This window comes from Chanodichthys erythropterus, chromosome 19 (genome assembly GCF_024489055.1).
Source record: "Chanodichthys erythropterus isolate Z2021 chromosome 19, ASM2448905v1, whole genome shotgun sequence".
Classification (NCBI taxonomy): domain Eukaryota; kingdom Metazoa; phylum Chordata; class Actinopteri; order Cypriniformes; family Xenocyprididae; genus Chanodichthys; species Chanodichthys erythropterus.
In genome coordinates, this window is record NC_090239.1 from 18,759,411 (window position 1) to 18,776,345 (window position 16,935).

Below are 16,935 nucleotides of genomic sequence, written 5' to 3' on the forward strand. Positions count from 1 at the left end.
GTGGTTTCACTGGTTAATGTAAGCGAGCAATAGAGTTTTTTTATATAGGTTAATGGGACATGGATGCAAATATTTTCGTTTCCTGTTGGAACAGACTGTGCTGCATGTAACTTTTTCTGTTGAAGAAAAGGTTAAAATTTGACTCATAAATTTGTTAAAGGTGTGATGTCTTTAATTGTGCTCTTTGCAAAATAGAACACTGGTGCACAGTGACAGAAATAATGCCTTCAGTTCTCGCGCTGTTATGTCTGTCTGTGGTGTTTTCCCATTTCTAATTCAGCCTTGTCTCTGTAATTAACCTGTCACAGGTCTGACTGCTTCACCCACCTGTCACCCTGGCAGCACAGGAAGCCAAACGTGGGGAGGAGCTAAGCCCTGGCAGCATGGTGTCTGCTGTGGGTAACGGCTCTGTGCCCAGTCCTCAGAGCGAGGCGGTGGCCAGTGAGCTGCAGGAACTCTCTCTGCAGTCTGTACCGAGCTTACTTCCTCTGAAGGAACGCAAGAATGGTGAGTTAACGGCACACTGGTGCTAGTTCATTAGCAAAACTCCCTTTCCCTTTAAATGTCAGCCATGCAAACTGTCTGAGTATTCAGTATATTATCACCAACGATATATAAATAAAACTTAAAAATTAACGTAAAATAAATAATAGTAGTAGAATAAAATGTATCACGTTTTCCACAAAGATGTTAAGCGGCACAACTGTTTTCAGCATTGAAAATGAGAAATGTTTCTTGAGCATCAAAACGGCATATTAGAATGATTTCTGAAGAATCATGTGACACTGAAGACTGGAGTAATGATGCTAAAAATTCAGATTTTCCACCATAGTGATAAATTATTCCAGATATTATTGTTTTCACTTTTATTTATTATTGTTTGATCAAATAAATGCAGCCTTGGTGACATCTTTCAAAAACATTTTAAAATTTTACCAACCCCAAAATTTTTAAAAGTTATATACACATGGTTTTTAATAATTGCCATATTCATTAGGGCTGGTTTAAATTTTTTCAATTAATCAGAGTCTTCATTTGAATCATTCCGATATCCCACTGATTCTACAGTGCCACAGCTAAAAAAATCACATTTTACCTGAGTCGTGAATGTGAGTTTGCAATCTGTATTTACTGTTATGCTATAAAATATCTACATACCATGAAATAATGGCAAGTAACATATTTATATTGAGTTGCTATCACAGGCTGCATGCAAAAACAGACATACAACATGACCAGTGTAGTCTGCTTCAGGAACAAGTCAGTTCTTTTACCGAACCATTAAAGTTCAAATCAGTTTGAAACCCTGTTTAATATACAACATTTGCAAAGAGAGAGAATGTCTGATAACTGAAACATACCAATGAAATAAAATGGAATCAAAAGTTTGTGAATGAAATATGTACCACAGTACATAATCTAATAGGTTTAATAGGTGCAATCTAATAGGTTTTGTAGTGGTAGAATGCATTATATTAGCCACTAGGTAACTTGATACAGAAGATTAATGGTAGAATTCAGCAGTGTAGGGTTGTGATGTCTCTCACAACAACAGGATGCACAGCAGCATAATATGTTCATATGGATGTACATATAGGATGATTTCCTAATTAGATTTAGCACACGGTAATGAAGTAATTCGATCATTTGCGATGTTACAGTTTTGTATGTACAGAAACCTACAAGTCTCAACAGTGTTAAAGCAGGAGAACAACAGAGACAAAGAGAATGTCTTGCGCAGTTGCCTTTCTTTGCTTTCTTTCCTCTAAGAGATGGTTTGAGACAGTGGGTGTCTTGAGATTTTTTTGGACAGTAATCGTTTACATTAAAAACATGGTGGGTGTTCAGAAAACATGGTGCTTTTTGGTACTTTTTGTTAGTGTGGGATGTTCATTCTCCTTCTCTCGGTTTCATGTGTCATTTGCAGCACTCAGTTAAAATTATTTGTGTATTTTTGTAGGACATTCTGAAAAAGTCCAAGTCATAAGCATTGTACAGATCTCTGATTCATTAAGTTATGTAATGCAGGGATTTCTTTAAATAAAAGGATGAATATTCAGGTCCTTTGAGAGAAGGGTGTCAAGGAAGTATACATTATTGGAAATTAAATGACATGTTAAATCTTTGTGACATGCAGAAGGACACTTCAAAATGGGTCCATTCACCTCTCTGATATACAGCAGACACACTGTTTAGCTTCAGGAAGCTTAGAGGAAAGGACGATTTATGAAGATTAAACAGAGCCAGCAGGAAGACAGACAGACAATGTAGCGTGGTGTGATTTCAATCCAAATGGAGATGTTATATTTTCATCCTGAAAAATCTGTGGGATGTTATTATGTAAGGTTTGCTGTGGTAGGGTGGTAAGTGGTGGGTGGTTGTTGAATATTTTTTTTTTTTTTTTGTGACTGCCATTCCAGAACTGCAGGAATGCAAATAAAGAGTTAAAGTCCCATGTAACAGCACCTTAGAAGCTCATGGCCTGCAGTCACCACTCCCTTCTTTCAGTCTTCTGCCCCTCGAGCTGCACTTCATTGAGGGTTAGAGGATAGTAGCAGACATGTTAATGCAGGACCTTTCTCTTCTCCTGCACAAAACAGAAGTGATTGCTCTTAAGGATTTTGGAAAACAATGCTGGCATTTGCATACATTTGTTATTAGCAATAAAGTTTTAGCCACTGAATATTTTTTGACAAAAATGCTGTACAATTATTTTTTTGCTATGTTTTTTTGTTTTGTGAACTGAAAATGAGCTTTTTTTATTGGTTTACTGTTAACAGTAAACCAATAAAAACTGTTGTATTTTACTGTTGTATTTGGCCTTGCAGTCGTTTGAGTGGCTCGCCAATGTATTCGATTTCTCTAATACATAAAATAAGTAAGCTTGACCAGATTTCTTGTGGGGAGAAGATTTTATTGAAGGTAGTAGTGTAGCACAGTTCTTCAGCAGCGATGTCAGCGTGTTGGCCTTCAAAATATCTTAACCCAAAGTTCTGTCTGTGTGACAGAACTTTATACATGAAGACAAAAGGGCTACAAACAATAGAACACTGTTAGGACCTCCCACAGGAGATCGATCTACCTTGCAATCTACTCTGAGCAATGCGGTTTCTTTGTCATTCACACCCATCAGTTTCTGTTGGCCATACGTCTGTATGGGCCATTTGGTTCACACCTTAACGAACACATTGCATCTTCATTGCATCTGAGGCGTAGTTCATTGCATCTGAGGCACAGTCACAATGTAAATGCATCTAACTAAAGATAATATAAATACACATAATCTTTCAACAGCAACTTTGAGAAAAAAACAGAATGCAAGTGAAATGGCGCAGGTTTAATTAGATATAATGTGAATTACTTGTATGTTGATGGTAAAAGGTCACATTTACTGTCGATGAGGCACATGTACCCTCTCTGAGATTTAATTTTCTATGAGAAATTAAGACAGATGAGTGCAACTGCACAGCAAACTCACTGCCTGTGGAGGCATATTGTGGTCAGAATTCAAACGCAATTGAATATTTCCTAGGTGTGCATTCACAAAGTGTGACAAAATAAAAAAAATTTTTGCATTCTAGATGTTTTTGTAAAAAAAAGTATTGCGTGGCATTCAGAATAGAACTGTTAATGCCTTTCCAATTCCTGAATTTGAATTAAATTGGAATTAAGGTGGCATATAGAACGCAGAATTGAAATTCAAATTTGAAGTAGAAGTAGAATTAAACTAAACTAGCATTTTTGTCAGTTTGTCCAGAATTTGCAGTCAAGAATTTATATTTAATTGCATCACTTTTGGCAAGCCACATATAGCTGGAAAATTATTGAAAAGCAATATTATGTGGCATTCAGAATTGAATTGGAATTGAGGTAACAAATAGGTTGCAGAATTTAAATTTGAATTTGAAGTAGAAAATTAAAATGGCCTTATGGCCTCGTGAGTAGCGCCAGTGTTGCCAAGTCCACAGTTTTCCCGTGGAATTGGGATACTTTTTCACTGTTGCCGTGGGTTATTTTTCATGTCTGCGGGTTGAGGCAACACCAAATAACATGATATTTAGCCCCTGGAATGCGACTTTTACTGTGTGACCACCTGTGAAACACGATCGGGCTAGTTTTGTGGTAGTTTTGAGTAGCAGTTGGGTGGGATTTGTTGTAAAACCTGGCAACCCTGGGCAGCGCGTTGACATATAGCAATGTTGCGCTTCGGGTGACCCGAGTTCCGATCCCCCTCTCTCTCCCACTTCGCTTTCTCTCTGCTTACTGTCCTATCATAATAGGCAAAAAAACGGCAAAAATAAATCTTTAAAAAAAAAAACTGAAATTCAAATAAATTCACATTACTAGAGAAGCAAATTTCAGACAGATTTAATTTTTAATTTACAGTTTAAAAATAGTATTTTTTATATTTAGTCTGTTCAAAAGTTTCAACTACAGCCAAGAATTTTTACTTGCGTCACTTTTGGCAAGACTCATATAGCTGTGAAATGAATGTACAAATAACTGCAAGTTTAGGATTTAGAGATCGTTTTTCTACATGATAGTCTTGGAAATTCAAGCAACAGTTGACAAAATGAACTATATGCAACCTGAGTAATCACTAAGAACTGTTTGAAGTGAAGAAGTTTTGAATAGGGAACAGAGGCCTGAGGGAGGATGTGTGTTGGGTAGCCGTCCTGAACACTTGATTGCATAACTTTGTGTACAGAGCAGAAATCCTGCCTCTCAGAAAGCAGGCGGTCAGGAGAATGACGGGGGCCAAAGGTGATCTGGAATGTGTTTTGGCTTCAGTTTCTGGCTTGTAGTCGGCACACGTTTTCTTCTGTAGTAAACGAGTGACCCCAAATCAGGACACAAAGTTTTTGATCTTTCCCCCCCTTTCTCCTGGAATGAAAAAATAGAAATGGCTTCATGGAACAGGAAAACTAGGAGTTGCTCAACGCAGCTGAAAGCGGAGCCTGAAAGCAGCACTTAACCAGTAATAAGGAAGAAACCGGCTCGCATAGACACAAACACTTGTGCTAACACACCCACATCTGTAGGGCGTGCACACACACGCCAGCACTGAGCGGAGGAAGGTGAGGGGCGCACGGACACACCCTGCTGTTCTTGGATCATCTACGGGAATTTTCTCTCCGCAGAACAGCCTGAAGTTCAGTCAGTCAACTTCATTCACAGCTTGTTCTGTTGTCTGGTCTGGAAATGGATTAATAAAGTGTGAACGTGATTGTATCCGTATCCTTCTGCAGCGGAAGGATATGGCCATACATTCAGGTACAGTACTTGCACGTTTTTGTTTTTTAATGTTTGATGTTTGCTGATATGAATGAAGTCATGTTGAGGTGAGGTGTGGTATCCGTGGTTAAGGTTTAACAACTTTGTTTAATAGCAAAGCCTGCTGTTTGTGAAGTCCTGCACAGGATTTATTGCTGTTTGAACTGAGGTCTCACTAAACCACAACATTTACCCTCGAGCCAAAGCAATCCCAATTTTTAGCTATTGAAGATGTTAAACTTTTTTTTGTATATGGTAAGTAACAGTTTCTAGAAAAACAGTTGTGGAATGTGACTGATTATTTATTCCTCCTGAATATTCATAACCATTATACGTTTATTTGAACTTGATCCATGAACTTTTTATTTATTTATTTTGTAAATGTCAATTTGTCTATTTTTAGTTCAGTTTCAGTAATTTTAGTACTTCAACTTATTATTTTATTTCAGTTATTTGCCATGGCAACATTTGTAATTTCTTGTTGTTTTTTTTTTGTCGAATATTTATATTTTTTAAGCTTTATTATAACTTACAAAAACATTTTGTAGTAGTTTTAGTTAACCAGAACAGTTATCAGATTCTAATGTTCTGAGCATGACAACAACTTTATTTTTTAAGATGCTGTTTTGTGCATGAAACTTGCAAAGAAACTGAGATAGCAGAACCTAAAAATCTTTCATTTGCCTGACACACCCCCAAACACTTCAGAGCATCAAGCGCCCTTACTTGTACTACTTACTTCTACTCTTTTTCATTGATTTCATAGTTTCAAGTGGAATTCTCTAGAATGATACACTGTAGAAACAGATATGTGGAGAACCCACCCTGGAATTGCTCTAGCTGGTTGGAAGGGGCGGGATGTGTCAGTGATGAATAGGAGTTTTCCCTCTCTCTGTTGTTAAAACCAGCTGTTTTCTCCCTGAGGTTTGGCATTGGAACTCAGGGCCTTGAGGAAAAGAACAGACTCCTTTTGGGGCAGAACGTCTGGGTCAACAAGACAAGGAAGCAGAGTTACCATGTCATGTTTGACGCTGTATTATAAATCAGCTCTTGGACAAGGAGGTTTGACAGAGTCCTGGCAAAAGTCAGAGTAAAGAGTGATTGATTATCTGCAAGAATCTCCTCCTCCAGATGGAGGTGCCTTGACGTGAGATATTAGATAAAAGAGCAGTTATGTGGACTGTTTCAAAGCTTCGGTGCCAGTCGCCATGAGATTCAAACATTGATTTTATTTTCAACTGATGGATTGATCGAAGCTCTCTGGTCTTTTGCAGTCCCATTGCCCCATTGGCAATTGGTAGTTAGAACGATATTTGTGTATAAATGGTCTAGATTTAGATTTAGCCTTGTGAAAATGCGTGATTTGCCTGCTTTCCAGAGCACAGTTACTGTGCAGTGGGTTTTGCACTGACTGTCTATGGGTTGCGCTGTGGTTTTCTATGTTATGTAACATCTTAGGGATGCTTGCCAAGTTTAACTCCAGCATGCTTACACAGGCCCTAAACATAACAGGATAGAGAGAGGAACTGGGAAGAGAGAGCCAATGCTTTGCATTAACTACACACGACCCACAGCTGGGCTTAATCCTCCAGCAGTCAACAGCAGCTTGTCGGTTTATCTAGGCATCTTCTGTCTTGCAAACTAACAGGTCAGGCGAAACATAACACTGGAAACGCACCATGCTTATTGTGGTGTTGATGATAAAATGACAACATGGCTGACAACAGGATGAATGGGTATTCCAGGGAACAGGGAAACTTCTTGGAATTATCTAGCTTAGTAGTTAAGAAATAAGTATGTACTTGTACTTGCAGGCACAGACGTAACCTTTGGTAATAAAGTGGGACTTTATAAGATTACATCAGTTTAGAACTTTGATTTATTTGATTTGTTCAAGTACAGTATGCCAGAACCAATAATGCACTCATGTCCCCGAGCCATGAAAAGTGCTTTGTCAGCTAGACATTCTCAGTGATGCTTCCAATGCACCAAATCCGCCATCAACCAGATTCCTGGTATAGCATGACTTCACACAAATAATACATATGATGCATCTAAAATATAAATTAACTTTAATATTATATTTTATTTTATTATATAAAAATTAACAATACTGGAGAAATTAATACTATTTCTTGAGCACCTAATATTAGAATGATTTCTGAAGGATCATGTGATACTAAAGACTGGAGTTATTATATAAATATATATGTATATATTATAATATATAAAATAAAAAATATAATAATAGTAAAGTTATTTAAATTGTAATACTGTTTCACAATATTATTTGTTTTACTGTACTTTTGATATAGAGAAAAATCTTTGCTTGTGCTTTGTTATCTTGAGTGATATTGATCTTATCAATGGGTATCATTTTGTTTTATTGTTTATGTTTCATCTTCTGGATATAAACACAGGAACATGAGGGAACCACTCCTATCAACTGCTTTGTTTTTGTCTGTTTGTGCAATTCCAGCTATTTGGCTGAATTGATAGCATTCACCAGCTCATTCACATATCAATGGTTGTAAGTTGATTGCACATGATTATATACAGAGAGCACCTTTTGTCACAAACCAAAATGTATCCTGGTGAAATCTTTCCACAGAATTTCCATTTCTAATAACGTGTGCAAAATTTGGGGAATATGTGCTTTTGCTTGTCATTAGTTCCCTGTAAAAACAGTAAAAGTAGAGTGTGAAGTCCGATTCCATCTGTGTTTGAAAAAAGTGAGACATTTAAAAAAGAACACAGTAGATAATGATCAGTGTGACAACTTAGCGACTCCCTTACCAGGCTAACAAGTCGTGACAGGCCAGGGTTAAATACTCAGACGTTACTGCAGTGATTTTCAGGTTTAAAAGAATGTCCATTGTTTCAAGGCAATTACTTGTGAATATCGGTAATGTCACCACAGATCAACAAACAATACTATGTCTTAACCAGTCACAGTGTGACAATTTCCAGCAAAAAACAGTTTCTCCACACTGAATGTGAAACTTCTAAGCAATGTGTCTCAATCATCCAATTATATTAGAGACTACCAAATATTGCCTTTTTATGACCATTACAATACAGCTTATTTTTGTTATCTGTCCAATAACATGCAGAACCTATTTTTATTTTTATTACATTAAATAAATTAATTAAATTTATTCTGTTTTTACTTCTGTTTTTAATAATTTCATATGATTTAATTAATTTAAAATGTACAAAATTTATTATTTATTACATTTATTTATATTAATAGAAATAATATAGTATATAAATATATAGTGATGGCTGATTTCAAAACACTGCTTCATTATGCTTCGGAGCATTATGAATCAGCGGTTCGGAGCGGCAAAGTCACATGATTTCAGCAGTTTGGCAGTTTGACGCGCGATCCGAATCATGATTCGACACGCTGATTCATAACGCTCCGAAGCTTCATGAAGCAGTTTTTTGAAATCGCTGAAATAATAATCTGAAAACACAGTTTATTAAACCTTTAGACAGAATCTAAACAAGAAGTTTGTAATGTAAATCAATCAGAGGTGTAAAGAGTACCTGAAATTCATACTTGAATACTTTTACAGATATCTTACTGTGAAAATGACTCCATTACAAGTTACAAGTCACCAATTCCAGTTCCGATTCAGCAACTACCTGCTAAAGCACTCACATTCACAGAAAGTAAGCTTGTTGACAAGTTTGAGTAAGGGCAAAACGCACAAAATGGTACCTTAAATGCCCTTAGATGGCGATATTGCTTCTTTGTTAGAAATAAACTGCTGCAGAAAAAGTTAGGTGCCATGCCAAATGTAACAAGTAATTGCATTACTCATCACAAATGTATTGAAGTAAAGAGTACATATACTTATTAAAAAATGTAGTCAAGTGGAGAGTAAAAGTTGCTAATATCTTTGATACTCAGTAAAACAGCAAAGTAGCCAAAAAGATACCTAAAGGTGCAGTGTGTAAATTTTAGTGGCATCTAGTTGTGAGGTTGTGAACTGCAACTAACGGTGCACACCCCTCCCTTTTGGAGAAGCTACAGTGGCCGTCTAGCTGACACACGACAAAGATGTCATCGTCTGAAACAGCAGAGAGTACGTTAGCCAGCCAAGCAATGAGGTTTCTTCTTACTTCTAACAAAGAACGGCCTCTGCTTCTAATAAACCAGATGACTACTTCTACTACTACTACTATTACTACTTTGTACGTATTCAGTGTAGTTACGATGCAAGCTACCCTTAAAAAACACGAACGATTTAGAAGAACAACAAATATTGCCTAAACGGGCTCTGTAGAGGGTTTGGCTGTTTAGGGCTGCTATAGAAACCCGGTGCAAAATGGTGACTTGACATGGAGGTGGGACCCGCTGTGTATGTAGATATAAATGGCTCATTCTAAAGAAATAAAAACACAATAGTTCATTATGTAAGGTCTTTATACACCACTGAAAACATAGTTATGTATATTATATTGCATTTCTATCAATAGATCCTCCCAAACTTTACACATTGCACCTTCAAGTACAGTAACTAATTACATTTACTCAAATACTTCACACCACTGAAATCCAAGAGATCTTTATAACAGTATGGCAGACTAATGATACTTAAATGCTTAGTTTTATGATCAAAGATCTGTAGTTTTTATTGTGGTGTGCAAAACATAATACAATGCCGTACAGTGATGATTAGGAGATATACAAATAAATATTGCTCAAGTTTGATATATCATATTTGATGCTGATATTTTAACATGATTTTTCTAAAAGTGATATATGGATAATCGAAGTAAGCCTACATTTCTTCAGTCCAGTAAATGTTCATCTGGAAATATTACTATCAATATAAAATGTTATCTTGCGTATACTTTTATAAAAGTTAGTAAGATTTCACTGCAAGTAACACTGCCTGAAGGGAACGTTTTCAGAATTACACTAAAAGGCCTTTTACTTAAAAATTAAATAAACTACCAATCAGAAACAGAAGGCAGATGCTTTTGTAAAACAGGTTTTTTAGCAAAGGTTTGATCATGTTGATAATTTGAGTATCAAATATCACACAGTTGGCTTTGTAGGGTTAAGTCAACACTAGAGTTGTAAAGCCTGGAAGAGAACAAAATGCCATTTGTTTTAGCTATAGCAGGATGGCACAACGTGTGAGAATGTCAAAACTATAAAAACAAGTGTCATGATTTGCAGAGATGCTGGAAAGTGGGGCAGGACGTAGAGAGGTTTGGATGAAATGAGTTCAGAAAGATGTTATGTAACACATTCACAAAAACAGGAGAACTTGTACGTGAACCTCTCTTCTTCACTCGTCTCTCTCTCTCTCCTCCCATAACCTCATTTGTTGAGCTCAATCTAATGTCCCTTCTGCACTTTTGCAGCTTATATTACTGGAGTCAGGCAGCTGGCCTGATTTTCTGTAATCTGTTTCTCGTTCCTTCAGATTTTCACTCTTATGAAAACTTGTAAATGGGGCCCAATTTGGATTAAATTGAGAAGATTTGTTGCATAATCCTGTTTTGTGTGTCTGGCTCTCATGTGCTTATCATTTTGATGACTTAATGGCAGTGGGATTTCTTACATCATTGTATGAAGACTGCATGAAAACTGGTCCTCTAGGAACTATTTTTCTGGCTAGTACTAGAAATTAAGTGACAATGACGGTGTTTCCAGTAAGTGATTGAAAGCAGAACGGAAAATAGCAGCAAGAATGTATGTATAATCATCTAAAAGTAAAAAGAAACTGATTCTCAGTAAATATAACCTTGTAGATGTAATAGAAAATCAACCTCTCCATTTTGGGACTAAGGAAATGTTTTCATTACTTTAAATATGTACTTTAAAATAATTAGTGGTTGTTATAGGAGAAGCTCATGTTAATTTAATCTCAAAATAAATGTTGTAAATGCCAAAGAGGATGTGGCAGCTGCAAAAACTGTCAGTTCTGTATCATGAGTTAACTTTTGACAATAATGATCAACCAGCAATGGTTCTGGCAGTCACAATGAATTGTTTGCATTGCTTGTAATAAAAACTACAAGGTATTACTCATTTGGGTATTTTAGATCTGTCTGAGAGCCAGATGAACTTTGGCTTTATTATCTGTGGTGCTTTATTTGATAAAGGTGGTGTTTTGTTCTTTGCGGTGGCTTGTCAGCTTAGCATAGACTTCCTCTGTGGTAAGTCTGCACTTCACAGTGCTGGGCCCTTCTGGTCAATGACAGCATGAGCGTCGACTGCTGTGAATTCTTACCGATTGATGATGACAGTGATGAGCTCGTGGGCTAAAAGCAGATCACGGTAATGTTTTTTCCTCTGGGGAGTCTGTGTATAGTGACCTTCATTTCTGTATAATATAAAAATATGACTGTTTATCATTAGAGCACACATTTTTATATTTAATCTGAATGAAATAGAAGAACTTCTTAAAGGGATAGTTCACACAAAAATGAACATTCGGCACCCATTTACCCACTCTTATGCCATTTCAAACATATGTGACTTTTTTTTTCTTGTGTGAATCACAAATAAATAAATAAATAAATAAATATATATATATATATATATATATATATATATATATATATATATATATATATAATTATTATTATTATTATTATTATTATTATTATTATTATTATTATTATTATTATTATTATTATTATTATTATTATTTATTTATTTATTTATTTTTTTTTTTGGGGTCCAGTGTTGTTTTGGACTCCTTAACTTTCATTGTATGGACAAAAACAGTTGAACATTTCTTTGTTTTCTAGAGAAAAGTCTTACAGGACTTGAGTGTAAGTTAATGACAATTTTAATTTTGGGGTGAGCTATCCCTTTAACTTTCTCTGCCATTGACGACACAATGCTTTCCCGCCATTGACACAATTTTTCTGGCAATCCATATTTTCACTGTTACGGTAGGAGGGGTGCTATTCTTCTGAATACATACAGAATCTCTGGATCAAAACACTGATGAAGAAGTAGAAACAAGCAATAGCTTACATCTGCATAAGCAATGTTTCAAACGCGATCGTCAAACATTCACAGCATATAAATCAAAACTGTCTAATGAAATGTCAAACCCTTGAAAAGCTATAGGACTGTGAAGCTTTGGGGGTTTTGGATGCGATCTACTCGGTCTATGTTTTGATCATCATTCTGAATACGATCTAGATGTAGTCTTTGACAAAAATGTGATTTTTGCAGCTTTTTCTTCAAAATGTAACTTTTTTTTTATGAAACTTACCCACATTCATGTTTTAATTTAAAGAATGAATGCATGATACTAGAACTAGACTATTTTTTCATTTGTTTGTTTGTTTAAAAGCAAAGGCTCTGTTCTTTCTTTTTGATATATTGTATCTTCAGATATTCATCAAAATATTCTTGGTGCCATTAAATTTTTGTGAACATGATCAAAAATGCTGGTTGGCAGCTTTTTAAAAAAATGCTGGCAGGGAAAGAGTTAAGTAATTAACAAATATTTTATACACTTTCAAGTGGCATCCTTTAACGTTTTGCTTTTTGGAATATTTTTTTGTGTGTGTGTGTGTGTGTGTGTGTTTGTTAGAAAATGTGTGTGAGTCATGTTTGCAAGAACTGTAGTGCAGGGATAGCAGAGGGTAACCTTATCCAGTACTTGCACAGGTGATACTGAGCTGAATATAGAGCCTTTTGGCCAGCTGGCCTTACTATTTAAAACTGAGAGAGGACCCGGGTGGGGGGATGAAGGGGGTTTGCCAAACAGTCCAATATGTGTGGTGTATGTGAGCCTGTCAATTCCTGACAGGCAAACTCCTGTACTTTATCTGCCAGAAAGAAAGGAAAGGTCAAAGGAGACCTACATTCTTCTTCTGACCTCCTTCCTTCCACTCTCTCTGCTCTTGTCGCTGGGACTCCCGAGAGCTCCACATGACACCATTTCTGAGAGTGATGTGAGAGGTTTCCATATTAAATACCTTGTGAAATGTGAACTATGTGTTTGCTGTTAACACGTCATATGTGAGAGGGTTGATCTGTTCCTCAGGGGTTTTTTTTACATTTATTTTTTTCACTTGATGTGCATGTGAGAAACACCAATTAGAAGCTCATAGTTTGTGAACATTTTATAAAAGAACATTTGTAACAAAAGTACATACATAGTATATACATCTTTTTACATTTTCATGAAATTAAATGACCACAAATAATTTTAATTCAAAAATATTATAATCCTAAATGCTTTCCACATTTAGGGTTTTCCACAAAAATATTAAGGGTTAGTTCACCCCAAAATGACAATTCTGTCATCATTTACATCATTTACTCATCCTCATGTCGTTCCAAACCTGTAAGACTTTCATTCATCTTCGGAACACAAATTAAAATATTTTTAATAAAATCTGAGAGATTTCTATCCTTCCATTTGACAGTCTACGCAACTACTACTTGACGCTTAAAAAAGTTCATAAAGAGATCATAAAACGAATCCATCTGAAGAGACTCAATCGCTTTATTTGAAGAACAGATTGAATTTTTATTCTTAAATAAATATTGATCCACAACCATATACAGAAGCTCAACCAAACATGCTTGACGCACAAGAACAAACCTCATTAGTTCTTGTGGAAGCTCAAACGTGAAAAATTCAATCTGTTCATCATTTAAAGCTACCGTGTCTCTTCAGAAAATTTGGAATAAACCACTCAATTCCTATCGATTAGTTTTAGAGCTGCTTGATAAATCGCCATTAACATGAAATCGTGCTTTAATCGATTTGCTTAGATGCTGCTCCATCTGAAAGCACTGCGAGTTTTAGTTGCTTATAATGTCTTCTAAAAAAGCAACACGTATCAAGAAGCATTTATGAACCTCTTGTCCAACAAAAGACAACATTTAATAACATGTTTTTGAAGTATAAATATACTTTATTTATCATAAAAATACACAAGGCGGCTTGAAGAACTCAGATAAACCATATATTGTCGTAGTTGTGTTTATTAGTCATGTTTGATCAATCAAAGCGTTTCAATCTTCTGTTTATTCAGATACAGCAATAGTATGATGCCCATAGGGATTTCCTGGAATGACCTGCATTATATCGTACTTCTGTGGGGCATATTTCTGAGCGAGAGCGTCCTCTGGCTTTCAGATGGAGCAGCATTTACTACTGATCACTAAGAAGCTGCACATAATTAAATCGCAGCCTTTGCCAAATCGTGTGCGATTTCGATTAATCGTGCAGCCGTAATTAGTTTTATGATCTCTTTATGAACTTTTTGAAGCATCAAGGTGGTAGTTGTGTAGACTAAATGGGGGACCGAAATCTCTCAGATTTCATTACAAATATTGTCATCTTTTTGGAACGACATGAGGGTGAGTAAATGATGATGGAATTTTCGTTTTTGGATGAACTAACCCAGTTATCAACATTTGATAATAATAAAATAAAATAAAAATCTTGAGCTCCAAATCAGCATATTAGAATGATTTCTGAAAGATCATGTGACACTGAAGACTGGACACTGAAAGTATAGCACTCTTACTGCAAGACATGAAAGCGCTGGTGTGATCACTTGCATTTTTTTTCTGATAAGTGGAAACAACAAAAAAATAAATGGTAATTTTTGGTCATACAGATAAGAGTAAAACATCATTCAAAACTGGGTGTGGTTTTATTTGTGTAAACTCACAGTAACAAGAAAACATTGAGCCTTTGTAAAATAAAGAACACAAACAGGATTCGCTTTTCTGTGTCTCGGGCTCTGTGATCTGGAGCGCGTCACAAAAATGAACCTCAGCATATAGGCTACTTGCCTTATAGATGTGAGAAATATATCTATTAAAGCTTGAAATATCATTTAAACAAACCAATTCAAATCAAAAAGAAATACTCTCTGCTTATGTAATCTGTATGAAAGGTGCATTTCTCTCTATAGGCGCATTCACTTTACTGCAGAGATGGCAAGGCAGCATTGTCAACTTCATCTTTGCAGCCGACACTGACTCAGAAAACACTAGTTTGTTAATAAATAATTAAAACACAACACATTCATAATCATTACTTTTGCAGGTGCTTTGTGGCAAGCTTTATGCATGCACTTGAGCGTGGAATAGGCTATATTACGCCTTTATATATTTAACGCTCATTATGGTTTAGTATTCTCCTCAATATGTATTTAAGTAATTCAATTAATATAAATGTGCGACTAGTCGATTAATGGCTTAAATGTCAGGGGCAGCCCTACTTTTTACTGTATTTTTGATCAAATAAATACAGCATACAGACTTATTTAAAAAAAAGAACTAAGTCTTACAAACCTCAAACTTATAATTTTATTTTGATCTAGTATAATATATTGTTTTTTTTTGTAATATAAATTAAATATTATCTATAAAAAAGCCCAATATTCAAAAATTTAATTACCCTGTTAAGTGTTTGATTTGGGTTTTGACCCAGTGAAATGAAGCTGAGGGGGTGAATGGGGTCTGCCAGTAAACGAGAGGCAACAGCTGAGCTGAAGCGAGCATTCATTGGCACGCGGTGGACCCTCCTCTGTGTTTGAGAGCGAGAGACACGCTATTCTGTGAATGTCTTCTGCTGAGTGCAGAGCAGGCTCTGTGCTCTGCCATCCTTACCTTTGTGCATTTGCTTCATTTTCTGCCTCTGCGTGACACAGCTGTGGAGCCTCTGCATCCACCTTTGAGAACAAAAGAGGACAAAACAGAGGATCAGATTTTGGATGAGGAAGAAACCAAGTGGAAGCTCTCTGTTCTCCATTTCTTTTATTTGAAACGAAATATTGTTGTTGTGGAGTAACATACTTTGCACCGAGCAATCCATTTTCCTCACTTTTGGACCATCAATGGAATATCAGTTTTGACTTTGAGAACATTTGAGTCTTCCAACACTGGATCCAAACATGCTGGACACAAACCATTGCCTTCACATTGATACTTCCTCTTTTGAGGATCAGCCAATCCAGAATGATCAAGATAAGATGTCTGTGAGTCTGGACTGTGACAGACATGCATATCATAGCCTCAAAGAAGGTGGGCCTTATTGTTTTTATGCTTTTATACAGTATAAATAAAACACCCTCCAGGTGTGCACCCAAATGAATACCTTGAATTTAACTCCATTATTTGCTCATCCCGAGTCTTAACACATCAGACCTGATTATTCTAGTGTCTTAGTGGTGAGATCATCCCAGCTGCTCTTACAGAGCCAAGAGCGAGCACCGGTTGACCTGTAAACTGTGCCAGGGCTAGGGATTTTGAGGACGGTCAGCAAAAGCCATGTTTAATTAAGACCCTAGACACACAGGCTCTTGGATTAACCCAGTTGTCTGCATGATTTGAGTTTTTTTCCCCTTTTGTTTCAAGATGTGGATGTTGACATCACAATTTCCAGGTCTCCCACAGAATTTTCCAGGCTGGCAAAGAGAAGATGGAGAGACTGTTGGCATTTAAAAGTGTCTGATTGATTTACAGTATCAGGCCAGGTTCTCAGAGAGGTGCGAGAGGGCTTGTGTTTCTTCTACCAAAATAGTGCTTAGCAGTGCTAAGGTGTGTGTGGTCAAAAAACAGCTGTTAAAATGAAGTGAGAATAGGAAGAATTTAGAATAAATAGTGGAACTTTTAGTATTCAGTTTGCAAGTGAGAATCAGAGT

The 16,935-nt window shown here is 36.2% G+C and overlaps 1 protein-coding gene across 5 annotated transcripts in view; it reads left to right on the forward strand.

The window, feature by feature from the left end:
• mrtfab (myocardin related transcription factor Ab) overlaps positions 1–16,935 on the forward strand; it is a 41,576-nt gene that overhangs the window by 8,306 nt on the left and 16,335 nt on the right. Inside the window, exon 3 of one of the 5 annotated variants that reach the window (XM_067369174.1) lies at positions 309–507. In XM_067369174.1, coding sequence (XP_067225275.1) covers positions 384–507 — 124 coding nt within the window. In that variant the 5' untranslated portion in view covers positions 309–383. Of the gene's footprint in view, positions 1–308; positions 508–4,830; positions 5,275–11,489; positions 11,579–15,772; positions 16,316–16,935 lie in introns of those variants that run through there. The other 4 variants (XM_067369176.1, XM_067369177.1, XM_067369173.1 and 1 more) reach the window with 4 other exon arrangements.